The 12,923-nt window shown below is 45.2% G+C and overlaps 1 protein-coding gene across 2 annotated transcripts in view; it reads left to right on the top strand.

Annotated features, from left to right (window-relative positions):
* The window catches only part of LOC127582930 (oxysterol-binding protein-related protein 6-like), a 101,114-nt gene that overhangs the window by 64,650 nt on the left and 23,541 nt on the right, over window positions 1–12,923 (top strand). For both annotated transcript variants that reach the window (XM_052038588.1, XM_052038586.1), the window contains 3 exons: window positions 1,761–1,895; window positions 4,143–4,239; window positions 11,149–11,402. In XM_052038588.1, coding sequence (XP_051894548.1) covers window positions 1,761–1,895; window positions 4,143–4,239; window positions 11,149–11,402 — 486 coding nt within the window. The remainder of the gene's footprint in view (window positions 1–1,760; window positions 1,896–4,142; window positions 4,240–11,148; window positions 11,403–12,923) is intronic.

Below are 12,923 nucleotides of genomic sequence, written 5' to 3'. Positions count from 1 at the left end.
TGTGGTGACAATTGGAGGAATGTAGATCCAAGAGAGGAATGGTCGTGCAGATTAGAAATTGGGGAGGGAAAAGCCATGGACAGGATTTCAAAAGCAGATTGAGAATTTTAAAATCAACCATAGTTTAAAATCAAACCAGTTTTCCCTGGAATGGAGGAGGCTGGGGGGAGATCTGAGAGAAGTTTATAAGATTATGAGAGGCATAGATAGAGTTGACAGCTGGTATCGTTCTCCCACGGTAGAAATGCCTAATGTTAGAGGGCATGCATTTAAGGTGAAAAGGGGTAAGTTCAAAGGAAGTGTGCGGAGCAAGTTTTTTTTACAAAGTGGTGGGTGCCTGGAATGTGCTGCCGGGGTGATGGTGGTGGAGGCAAATATGACAGAGGCGTTTCAGAGGTTCTTAGATAGGCACACGAATGTGGGAGGGATATGGAGTTGTGTAGGCAGAAGGGACTAGCTGGGTATTTACTTACTGTTTTAATTAGTTTGGCACAACATTCTGGGCTGACGGGCCTGTTCCTGTGCTGTACTGTTCTATGACCATACACCAGCAGGATTGATGGAGTTCTGGGGTGTTGGGTGAGTGGGACCTACTGCAAGGAAGGGCAGTGAATTGATGACCTCGGGCTGATGTTAGGCAGAAGAAGGGTGACTGGGTGGAAATGCATTGGGCATGTTGGTAGTTGAGAGATGAGGGTTTTGGCGGAAGATGAACTGTGATAAAAGTGGATGAGCTACTGTTGTCAAGGTGGAATTAGGTGTTCAGAGTATGAGGAGGCCATTTGTTCATTGGTATAGTGGCAGTTCTCCGAAATGGCTATCACTTGTCACCATAGCCGAACTCTTTCCCTGGAGTCCCGCAAAATTTTCCCTTTAGGGGCACACAATTCCCTTCTGGAACCAAATTCAATTAGTGAATTCCAGATTATTACAACCTGCAGTGACATAATGTTTCTCTTCATCCACCACAGCGCACCCCTCCAATGACTCCCTGCCTTCCTCTCAATAACAGGATTAGTAGTTCTTTCACGGGGTTACTGTAGGCATGTGGGTCTCCCTCTGCACTGAGAGTCTACAAATCCATCAAGTTTAACCAGTGTATTTTTAAGATAAGATATCTTTAGTAGTTGCATATACATCGAAATACACTGTGAAAAGCATCTTTTTGCATTAAGAATGTGCTGGGGGAAGCCCGCAAGTGTCGCCACTCTTCCGGCGCCAACATAGCATGCCCACAGCTCCTAACCTATACGTCTTTTTGGAATGTGGGAGGAAACTGGAGCATCTGGAGGAAACCCACAAAGATAAGGGGGGAATGTACAAACTCCTTACAGACAGCGGCTGGAATTAAACCCAGATCGCTGGCACTATAATAGCGTTACACTAACCACTACACTACCTTGAAAAAACAAATAAGATGCCTATTCATGTAGCAGAACATGTATGATTGTTAACCCTCTCTGAGGTTTGGTCTTGGATGGCCTACTTGAGGTAGTGGGTGGTGGATGGCCTACTTGAGGTGGTGGGTGGGGATCTGGGTGATGGGAATCATAAGTGCTGTTCCCTGTCCTGCCACAGTGTCGGCATGCAGCAGCTGGGATATGGAGGCACGGTTGACTTTCACCTTCTCCAGCTCAGTGGCACCTGAGGTCCATTCAAACTCTCCAAATGCAACCTGGTTATGGTTGGCCAAGATGTGATTTGTAGGTGGGGAAGTTGCTCATGGCGCATTTAGCTAATGTTTGTTTTTCTTTATAAAGCATCTTCAGACTACACACAACGCATCGCTGACCAACCAGTTATCCCTGGAGAGCAACATCTCATTGTCTGAGTCACACGTTGAGTACTTCGATGCTGAAGATGTGATGTTGTCAGCCTGCTCTTCCTACAATGAGGTAAATAGTGGGAACTTGTTTGGATGTTTGTTAGGAATTTGAAGACCCAGAAAGACTTCTGTCTGGTTCTCTGGATGAGTGAACATTCTCCCCACAGTTGTGGGTGAGCAGTGAGCCAAGAATGTCTTGGATTTGATCCATGTCTGTGCTGCCTTCAGCAAACCAGGCAGCACTTCCAAGGCAGAAGCAGGACTAACTCCGCCTGTCGATGACTTTTCATCTGCTTTTTGAGTCCAGAGTGAAGGAAAACGGAGTGTGGGAATAGTGGAAGAACAAAGAGACAAAAGGCAAGATTTAGGTTCCTAATCTGGTAATGAGAGGGATACTTCAAAGATAAAGGGAATGGAAGTGACAAGAAGGAACCAAAAGGTGCAAGTATTGACAGCAAGAATATATCCAGCATCTGCTGTTTGAGAAGATGGAAGTTTGTTATTAGTTGCGAAGGCTGACTCTGGGTGGCTGTGATTGCCTAATTAAAAGATGAAATGGTGTTCCTTGAGGATATTGAAATTCTTTGAAACTTGGAGTGGGAAGGAGACTTAAACTGCCATCTGGAAGCTCAGTCACATTATTTATTCACAAGTGGGCTGCGGAAGTTGCCACCAATGCTGGAATTAATCATCCTTCCCTAACTGAGGAGGCAGTTAAAGTTTATCAGTGGGTTTGAAGTTGCATGTGGGCCGTACCGGGTAGATATTGCAGATTTCCTTCCTGAGGGGAATTATTTAACCCAATGTATTTTACAACATCGCTTTTCTCTTTGGAGAAGGAAGATGAGAGGTGACTTGATAGAAGTGTACAAGATAAGAGGCATAGATCGAGTGGACAGTCGGAGACTTTTTCCCAGGGCGACAATGGCTAACACAAGGGGACATAATTTTAAGGTGATTGGAGGAAGGTATAAGGGGAATGTCAGGGGTAAGTTTTTTTTTTACACAGAGTGGTGGGTGCATGGAACGCATTGCCAGCAGAGGTTGTGGGGGCAGATACATTAGAGACATTTAAGAGACTCTTAGGTAGATAGATGAATGATAGAGAAATGGAGGGCTATGTGGGAAGGAAGGGTTAGATAGATCTTAGAGCAGGATAAAATGTCAGCACAACATTGTGGACCAAGGGGCCTGTACTGTACTGTGCTGTAATCTTCTAACAGTCTAAGAGTTTCATGACCAACATTGAGATTTCAAATTCACTACCTGCCTGTCACCTTGCACCAATCCTCGGGCCACCAATCACCTCAGAATCCTTTCTCGCCACTCCCCCCTCTCCTCTTTACACTGGCCATCTCCCCTCTCCACTCTCAGTCCTGATGCAGGGTTTCGATCCGAAATGTCGACAATTCCTTTCCTCCCACGGATGCTGCTCGACCCACTGAGTTCCTCCAGCAGGTTGTTTGTTGCATCAGATTCCACTATCTACAGTCTCTTGTGCCTTCAAATTTATTTAGCTATTTGAGATCTGCTGAGATTTGAACTCCTCCCTCCAGTGCTAGCTCAGTAACTGAACCATTACGGTGCTGTATGTTTTGTTCCACTGTGGTACTTATCACTGTTCACAAACCTGACTGGTACAACGTAAAAGGTCTTTGAGAAGTACGTGAGTAGACCTGGCTGAATTTCCTCTCCCAAATACTTGACCCTTGCTGGAATATGGTTCTGATCCCTTTCCCCCACTGGCAGGATGAATGGCAGTCACTTTTTTTCACTGCAAGACCATTATTGCCAAGCCTAATTCTATCTGTTCACAGCATCGATGTGCGAGGTGTTACTAGGCAGTGGCTGTGATGCGGAGCCATGGTTGATTCTACTCTTTCCCAGCTCACAGTTACCCAGTGGAACTCTCCAAATGCAGTCTGGTTGTGACTGGCCAAAACTAAACTGAAGTTTGACTGTGGGTCTTGTGGTATAACATAACATTCAACGTTGTACCTGACCATTCAATTGACTAGGAATCTGGTTCCAATAGTTAATAGCTCTAAGCATGGCAAATAGCAAAAGAATGCAAACGACACTGTTCTGTCAAACAGATGGGGGTTGTTCAATCCATCTTCCCTCTGTTGTAGGAAGGGGACGGAGGGTCTTTGACCCGAAACATTATCTCTGTTTCTCTTTCCACAGATACTGCCTGACCTGCTGAGTGTTGTATGAAGATTTGTGCTTTGTCACAGTTAGAACTCAGACTACAATAAAATAATCATCTCAGTAGGACCAGAACCACTAAATATTATGGCACTTTTCCCTATTGTAGATGTCAGATGATGATGACTCCACAACCAGTGAGATCACCAACAGCAACTCTGAGGAGAATCTGGACCACGTGGATACAGCCATGCATGAACTAACAGGTATAGTTTGAGTCACACAGCATGGAAACAGGCACCTTGGTCCACCAAGTCTATGCTGGCAATCAAGCATCCAGCTATACTAATCCCATTTACCAGCACTTGGTCCGTAGTCTTCTATGCCTTGGTGATTCAAATGCTTGTTCAGATACAACTGAAATGTTGTGACTGCCGGTTCAGGCAGTGCGATTGTGTTACATCAGCAATGTGAACAACCATTTCCAGCCTATCCCTCCTCTTACAACAGCAATAATCCCCCAACATCTTTGAGCATAGCTTATTATCTTCAACCACTGCTGGAGTTATTAACGGACTCCATCGTCACCTCAACTCAGGACACTTGCTCTGCCTCGGCCTTTGCCATTTTGCTTATTTCACTTCTTATCCACATCCTCGTCACCTACCTTCCCCATTTCATCCTCTTCACTCTTGCCCTGCGTACACGAGACTGTTAGTGGAGCAGGTGTCAGCCATGCACCGACTCAAATCTGTTCTCTCTCTCTCATTCCATAAGATCGTATATTTAATAAACATAGGAACACAAGCTTAGGAGAAAAGGGCAGGAGTAGGCCATTCAGTGCTTGAGCCTCCATCGTAGCTTATTGATCTTATTTCACAGCCATTTTCACACTTCCCATATCCCTTGATCCTTTTGCATTGAAATGACTTGGAGTGACTTGGCCTCCACAGCCTTCTGTGGTAGAGAGTTCATCAGCATCTCAGTGGAGAATTTGTCCTCACTCGGTTCTCAATGTCTTAATCCAGATATCCTTAATCAGCGACCCTTTGTTCTAGACATCCAATACAGGTCTTGTTTGTTGCCTCATCTCTGCTTTCTTGTCTGTAGCCTAGACTCCCCTATTACATGTAGTGTATATGTGTGTGTATATTGGTTTATTATTGTCACTTGTACTGAGGTACAGTGAAAAACTTGTCTTGCAATCGTTTGTACAGATCAATTCATTACACAGTGCATTGAGGTAGTACAGGGTAAAAACAATAACAGAATACAGAGTAAAGTGTCACAGCTACAGGGAAGTGCATTGCAGGTAGACAATAATGTGCAAGGTCAAACAAGGTAGATTGTGAGGTCAAGGGTCCATCTCATCGTATAAGGGTTATCTATTTATTAAGGTTATTAAGAGTTATTGTATAGTCTTATCACCATGGCTTAGAAGCTGTCCTTGAGCCTGGTGGTATGTGCCCTCAGGCTCCTGTATCTTCTGCCTGATGGGAGAGGAGAGAAGAGAGAATGACCCGGGTGGGTGGGGTCTTTAATTATGCTGGCTGCTTCACCAAGACAACGAGAGATAAAGACAGAGTCCAAGGAGGGGAGGCTGGCTTCCGTGATGTGCTGGGCTGTGTCCACAACTCTCTGCAGTTTCTTGTGGTCCTGGGCAGAGCAGTTGCCGTACCTCAATGTGTGTGTTTGTGTGTGTGTATATATCTTCACTACCCTTCACTCTCTCTCCCTCCTCTTCCACTCCATCTATCCTGCTGGCCTGGGCTCAGTTGTCCTTTTGCCCTGTCAACACTGTGTCACTCTTTTCAAATGTTTGTTTTCATTCAGAATCTACCTCATCCCATTCCTGCTGCTGTGTGCAACCTCCTCCACCCCAGCATTCCTGTCGTCACTGATCTGCTGGCCATCCCCTCCATCCTCTTGGACGTTCCAACAACTTGGCCTCCCACCCTTGCTCCTTCTCCAACTTCAGGAAGCTCCTGAATCGGAAGGTTACAGTGTAGACAAGAAAATCTGGGCTGATTAATGCTGCACCTTGGGAGTGCTACATTCCTGACTTGAACCTTGCAGATGGTGGACGGGCTTTGGGGAGTTGGGATGCGAGTTACTCACCACAGGAACTCTTCCCGTGACCAAGGTCAGAATAGAGAGAATCAGATAATGTAAGGTGGTTGGGCTTCATTAGTCGGGGTATTGAGTTCAAGAGCCACGAGGTGATGTTGCAGCTCTGTAGAACTCTGGTTAGACCACACGTGGAGTATTGTGTTCAGTTCTGGTCGCCTCATTATAGGAAGGATGTGGAAGCTTTAGAGAGGGTGCAGAGGAGATTTACCAGGATGTTGCCTGGATTGGAGAGCATGTCTTATGAGGATAGGTTGAGCGAGCTAGGGCTTTTCTCTTTGGAGAGAAGGAGGACGAGAGGTGACTTGATAGAGGTGTACAAGATGATAAGACGCATAGATCGAGTGGACAGTCAGACTTTTACCCAGGGCAACAATGGCTAACACGAGGGGGTATAATTTTAAGGTGATTGGAGGAAAGTATAAGGGGGATGTCAGGAGTAAGTTTTTTTTACACAGAGTGGTGGGTGCGTGGAATGCACTGCCTACAGAGGTTGTGAGGACAGATACATTAGGGACATTCATGAGACTCTTAGACAGATGAATGATAGATAAGTGGGGAGCTATGTGGGAGGGAAGGGTTAGATAGATCTTGGAGCAGGATAACATGTTGGCACAACATTGTGGGCCGAAGGGCTTATACTGCACAGTAATGTTCTATGTAACGCAGACTATATAAACTGGCTGTGTAAACTTAAACCTCCCTTTTCAGCTCTGTAGATTCTTTGCCAGCTACCTTAAGCTTGTGTCCGTCTAGTCATGAGTTTCCCTGTCGGTGAAGATAATTTCTCCTGATCTACTAGTTTCTCTGTTTTGAGCCTGAACACCTTATCGCCCCGTGACCTCTGGTGAAAGGAGAATAATGGAGAATCCCAAATGACTAAGGGTTTGCAGGGTTTATCACAGATGTTTGAGTGGTGTAAGCCACAAGCTCGAGGGAGTGAGTGAAGTAGTGAGTTAACATGCGATCCTCCCTCCCTTGCACAAGAGTTTGAAACTGAGAAAGAAGAACAGAAGCCACCAGGAAAAAGGAAAGAAGCATGATGAGTAAGGCTGCTTTTTGGGGGAAGAGAGTGTTCGGGGAACTGGAGGCTACGCTCTGTAGTTCTTGGAAAGATGAAGCTTGAGTAGGAAACTTCTGTGGTTTCATTCACAAAATGAAGTCTTGGAGAAAAAACGTATGGAAAGCAGAAACGATACACAAAAAGTGCTGGAGGAACTCAGCAGGTCAGGCAGCATCCATGGAGGGAAATAAATAAACAGTCGACGTTTCTCATTGGGTCTCGGCCCAAGATGTCAACTGTTTACTTATTGGTATTGGTTTATTATTGTCACTTGTACGGAGGTACAGTGGAAAAACTTGTCTTGCATGCTGTTCGTACAGGTCAATTCATTACACAGTGCAGTTACATTGAGTCAGTACAGAGTGCATTGATGTAGTACAGGTAAAAACAATAACAGTACAGAGTAAAGTATCACAACTACAGAGGAAGTGCAGTGCAATAAGGTACAAGGTCACAACAAGGTAGATTGTGAGGTCATAGTCCACCTCATCGTATAAGGGAACTGTTTAATAGCCTTATCACAGTGGAATAGAATTTGTCCTTAAGTCTGGTGGTACGTGCTCTCAGTGGATGCTGCCTGACCTGCTGAATTCCTCCAGCACGTTTAGTGTATTGCTCCAGATTCCAGCATCTGCAGAATTTCTTGTCTAGAAAGCAGAAAGGAAGGTTTAGCAGCCTGCTGCCTACAGGAGGATGCATTAAACTGCAGGATGAGATTTGCATCTGCATGTTTGTACTTCATCTATTTTCCAGCCTGGGAAAGTGTGTTCAGAGCAGCCCAGACACACCCTGTTGGAGGGATCCTGGGGTCTGCATTAGGGAGGTGGTCCGTTCACCCAGATGAGCATCCCTCATCTTCACAAATACTGTCTTTAACAATAAAAGCAGCAAGTGCTGAAAATGCTTGGTGTTTCTCTGTTTTTATTTCAAATTTCCAGTATCTTCAACATTTTGCTTTGGATCACCACCTTTAGCAACCCAGCAACATGTTTTTTTCCCGTTGCCCCCCCCCCCCCGCCCCCAACAAGAAGCCAAAAGACAGTGATGGACTTGAGAAGTCAGTGTTGTGGCAAAAGGGTTGCGCCTTCAGGGTCCCTTTATCATTCCATGTGTGGACCCTACTGTTGAGTGTGAGGGCAGTCACAAAGCACTAAACTGCAGATGCTGGAAATCTGAAATAAAAACAAAATGCTGGAAATACTCAGCAGGTCAGGCAGCATCTGTGGAGAAAGAAATAGAGTTGACGTATCAGGCTGGTGATCTTTCATCAGGTGACAGGTTTTGATGGTTCTGATCATTGACCTGAATTGTTTTACTGTTTCTCTCACAAATGAGGCCTGACCTGATGTGTGAGAGTGCCCTCTTTTCCTTTTCCTTTAGCTTCCTTCCAGTGGGGAGGGGGTGCAGGGGGTGATTGTAGGGGTTGAGAATAGAAAATCTACGTAAAAAGTCTGACGGACAGATGACTCTAACGGGACAAAAAATGCTGGAAAAATTCAGCAGCTCGGGCTCAAATGGGTGATCTCTGGTTCCCCCCACGGTGTTAGCAGTGAGATTCTCAATCTACAACGTTGAGCGTGGATGGAATTTGGTGTGGTTGATAGTATCCCATGCAAATCACTGCTACATTTGCTTAGAACCAAATTTTGGTTTGTGGGTGCAAAGAAACTTTAATTCCCTTTTAAAGCAAATAAAGTTTTAATCCTTTATGCCGATAACTCCAGCCCTCCCACACCACTGCCTTGTGCCTCTGTCATCTCCATTCCATTGCACAAACTGTTCATCCTCTCCATAACCCTTCCAAGAAATCTGTGTTCCCCAGTTCTGGCCTGCTGGGCACAGTCCACTCCCCCACCCTTGCCCTATGATTAATAGCTGTAACTTAAGTGTCAAGCTCTCCAATTCTGTCCCCAATCCCTCCCAAGACCACAAAGTTCTTTTAAAGCCTCCCTTGGTGACTGAGCGTTTAGTCACCTTTAGAACAATGTAAATTTTTGACCAAATGCCTCTTGTAACAAAATTAAAGCTGCTGTGTAAATGTAGTTTATTTTCCTCACCAAAGGATATGTTTTCCCTGAACCTGTACTTTGACAATAAGTTTTATATTTGAAGTGTCATGAGTTAACTGATCTGCAAAACCATCATCTGATGCTCTGTGCCAAAGTCACTAATTAGATAAGATTTCTTTATTAGTCACGTGTACATCGAAGCACACAGTGAAATGCATCTTTTGTGTCGAGTGTTCTGGGGGTAGCCGTCAAGTGTCACCACGCTTCCGGTGCCAACATAGCATGCCCACAACTTCCTAACCTGGACGTCTTTGGAATGTGGGTGGAAGCCAGAGCACCCGGAGGAAACCCACGCAGACACAGAGAGAACGTACAAACTCCTTACGGACAGCGGCTGGAATTGAACCCGGGTCGCTGGCGCTGTAATAGCGTTACACTAACTGCTACAACATCTGCCAATTTTGGCACTCAGAAATGCAAATTTTTGTCCCTTGCTTTTGAAATATTAGCAAGTCTTGCACAGACTGTAGGTGAGTTGGGAAGATCAGGAGACCCGCAAGATTCTTGCGGGACTTGAGAGAGTCGATGTTGTTTCCCCTGACCAGTTTGTTGAGAACCATGGGATCGCAGAAACCTTCGGTCCATCTCGTCCACGTCAAGTGGGTCACAGTCTCGAAATACGGAGTCGGCAATTCGGGACTGCAGTGAGGAGAAACATGTTGAATCCTTAGAATTCTCTACCCAAGAGGGCTGGAGAGGCCCATTCTCTATATTGTGGACAGAAATGGATAGATTTTTGCATATTAAGGGAAGTGAGTCATAGAACAGGACGGGAACAGGCTCTTCAGCCCACAATGTTGTGCTGAACTAATTAAGTTAGTGACACCTGATTCCCTTCTGCTTGCACAATGTCTACATCGCTCCATTCTCTGCACATTCACGTGCCTATCGAAGAGCCTCTGAAATGCCTCTATCACATCTGCTTCCACCACCAACCCTGACAGCACATTTCAAGCACCCACCACTCTCTGTGGTTTATAAGCAAAAAGCTTGCCCCACACATTTGCTTTGAACTTTTCCCCCTCTCATCTTAGTCCTCTAGTATTTGATACTTTTACCTTCAGAGAAAGATTCTGACTCTCCACCCTATCTGTGCCTCTCATAATTTTATATCAGGTCTCCCCTCAGCCTCCACTGCTCCAGAGAAAACAACCCTAGTGTCCAACCTTGTAGCACATGCCCTCTAATCCAGACAGCATCCTGGTAAATGCTCATATGGGGGCTTGTGTGGGAAACTAGCACTGAGGTAAATAATCAATAATATTGAATGGCAGAACAGGCACTAGGGACCGAATGACCTACTCCTGCTCCTATTTCTTGTGTAATGACCTTGAGTTTTGCCGCTGCTTTGGACACCTAGATCTTCGGCAGTAATAAACCAGAGCACCTGGAATGCTGGACAAATGGGGAAACACTGCACCTGTGGCCCAGTTATTATAGGTATCCTGCGGGCCTAAGCAAGTGACAGATATAGACTCACCAGGGAGAACCTTTGACAACAACGTGTTTATATCGAATCTCCAACATCCCAAGGTGCTTCGTAGGAATGGTTATTGAACTGTTTAACACCAGGTCACAGGTTGGGGCATGTGACAAAAACTGGGTCAAAGACGTTGGTTCTGAATGCCTTCAAGGAGAGAAAAGGTTTTGGGAGAGAGTTTCCTGGCTTGGAGTCTTGGCAGCTGAAGACACCGCTTGGGAATGCAGATGAGATCAAAATTGGAGGCCACACAACTTCCTGTTGGGAAATTAGAGGTGGGGCAGATCAAAGTCAGAGACTGGTTTCTGTTGGAGGAATTCCTCAGAGCTCTCTTTACTGTTTTATTCATTTGAGTTGGGGGGGGGGGGGAAATGAGACACAAGTAATTAAAGAGCCTTTTCTATATATTTTAAAAAAATACTATTTATTTCCAAAGTTGAAGAGGTTCCCAGCTGCAGTCCCGTCGATGGAGTTCAAAGGAGGATGTCTCTCCCAGCTCCTGGCCCGAATCTGAGCAACGTCAGCCTTTGGAATATCCTGAAGAACAACATCGGCAAAGATCTGTCGAAGGTCTCCATGCCGGTCCAGCTGAACGAGCCGTTGAACACGCTGCAGAGACTCTGTGAGGAGCTGGAGTTCACGGAGCTGCTGGACACGGCAAGCAGGACTTTGGATCCATTTGAACGCATGGTGAGTTCGCCCAACTGTTCCGTGGTACCAGTCAGCTGGGTGGGTGCTGCCTGCTCGAGTGCAAAAGAACTCCCTTACCTTCCTCCAATATATTCATTTATCTTAACGAACATAGTGGTTACAATAATGAACTCCATTGTATTAGAACAATATTTCAGAAAGCACTTCAGTGGCTGCAGAGCTAATTGGGATGTCCTGAAAGGTGCTATAGAAATGCAAATCTTTCAGGGCTAGTCATCTCACCACTGGCACTGATGCTCTGAAGAAGCTTGATCAAATCTCACTAAGGCAGCTGGGGAACTTTAAGTTTAATTAAACTGTTGTAAAAAGCTGTCAACCATAAAACCATCACCATATATCCTTAAATAAAACATCTGGTTCACTAATGCTGTTTCAGGAAGGAAATCTGTTGTTCTTGCCCTGTCAGGACTTTGTGGCTCAGACCCAGAGCGACGTGGTTGACTCTAAGCCACGAGGGGAGTAAGTAGGTGATCTTGCCAGCAGTCCTTGTGCTCTGTGAATGAATGGGTCAGGTTGGGTTGTCAGAACTGTGAAGGCTTGTTGGTAACTATACATTTGCCAAGGTATGCAGAAAAAAAATCAATATTCAAGCAACACGTCATCATTTCCAGCATATAATTAGAAGTTTTTAGCCATTTTATTCAGTATGTGTGCGTCACTTTATATATAGGCCAGCATTTATTGTCCATCCCTTTGAGAAGCTGGCGGTGAAGGTACTCCCCACGCCATTGTTGGTTATGGAATTCCAGGAGTTAGATGAAGAGGGAACAATGCCATATTTCCATGCCAGGGTGGTGTACGACCTGGAGAGGTACTTATTGTCCATTCTCAGTTTTCCTTGAGAAGGCTGTGGTGAGCTGCCTTGAGTCTTATGGACAAAGTCCTTCACCACTGTGGTTTAGTTGGGAGTTCTCAGGGTTTTGACCTCTGAGAAACCTTGATGCATTACAAAGTCGGCACCACGTGAGACTAGGTCAGTGGTGTTTCCATCCACCTGGGACCCTTGTCTGTTTAAAGAAGTAACAAATTTGGGAGGTTCTATCAAAGAATCCTTGACAAGTTGTGCGGTGCATCTTGTGGATGACACCGTGTGTTTTTGTACAACCCTCCCCACAAACAAAAAGGTTTGCAGGCTCTTTGAGTTTTGAAATAAATTGCCAAAGTTACCTGTGAGAAGTCATGAGCTTGTGTAGCCTGCAAGAGAAGAGTTTTAGAGGGTAAGAGACAATCACACTGGGAATGCAGATGGAGATTGGTCCCCACTCCTGCCCACATTTGTAAAGGAAATGGCCTGTGGAAGTTTCATGAGCCATAAGTTATGTGGGTCCTACCCAACGGTAGTGGTCACACATGGGACGTGGCAGTAATTGATGTGTGACAGGTTTATTCGCTGACATACAAATACATAATGGTTGCGCCTCAGAAATTGAATTGGAAGGGAAGAAGCAAAAGAACTGAAAAATATTTTTAAGACATTCAATGGGAAGGAGATTTTAAGGG

Source organism: Pristis pectinata, chromosome 25 (genome assembly GCF_009764475.1).
Source record: "Pristis pectinata isolate sPriPec2 chromosome 25, sPriPec2.1.pri, whole genome shotgun sequence".
Classification (NCBI taxonomy): domain Eukaryota; kingdom Metazoa; phylum Chordata; class Chondrichthyes; order Rhinopristiformes; family Pristidae; genus Pristis; species Pristis pectinata.
This window is presented reverse-complemented; position numbering and strand designations above follow the sequence as displayed.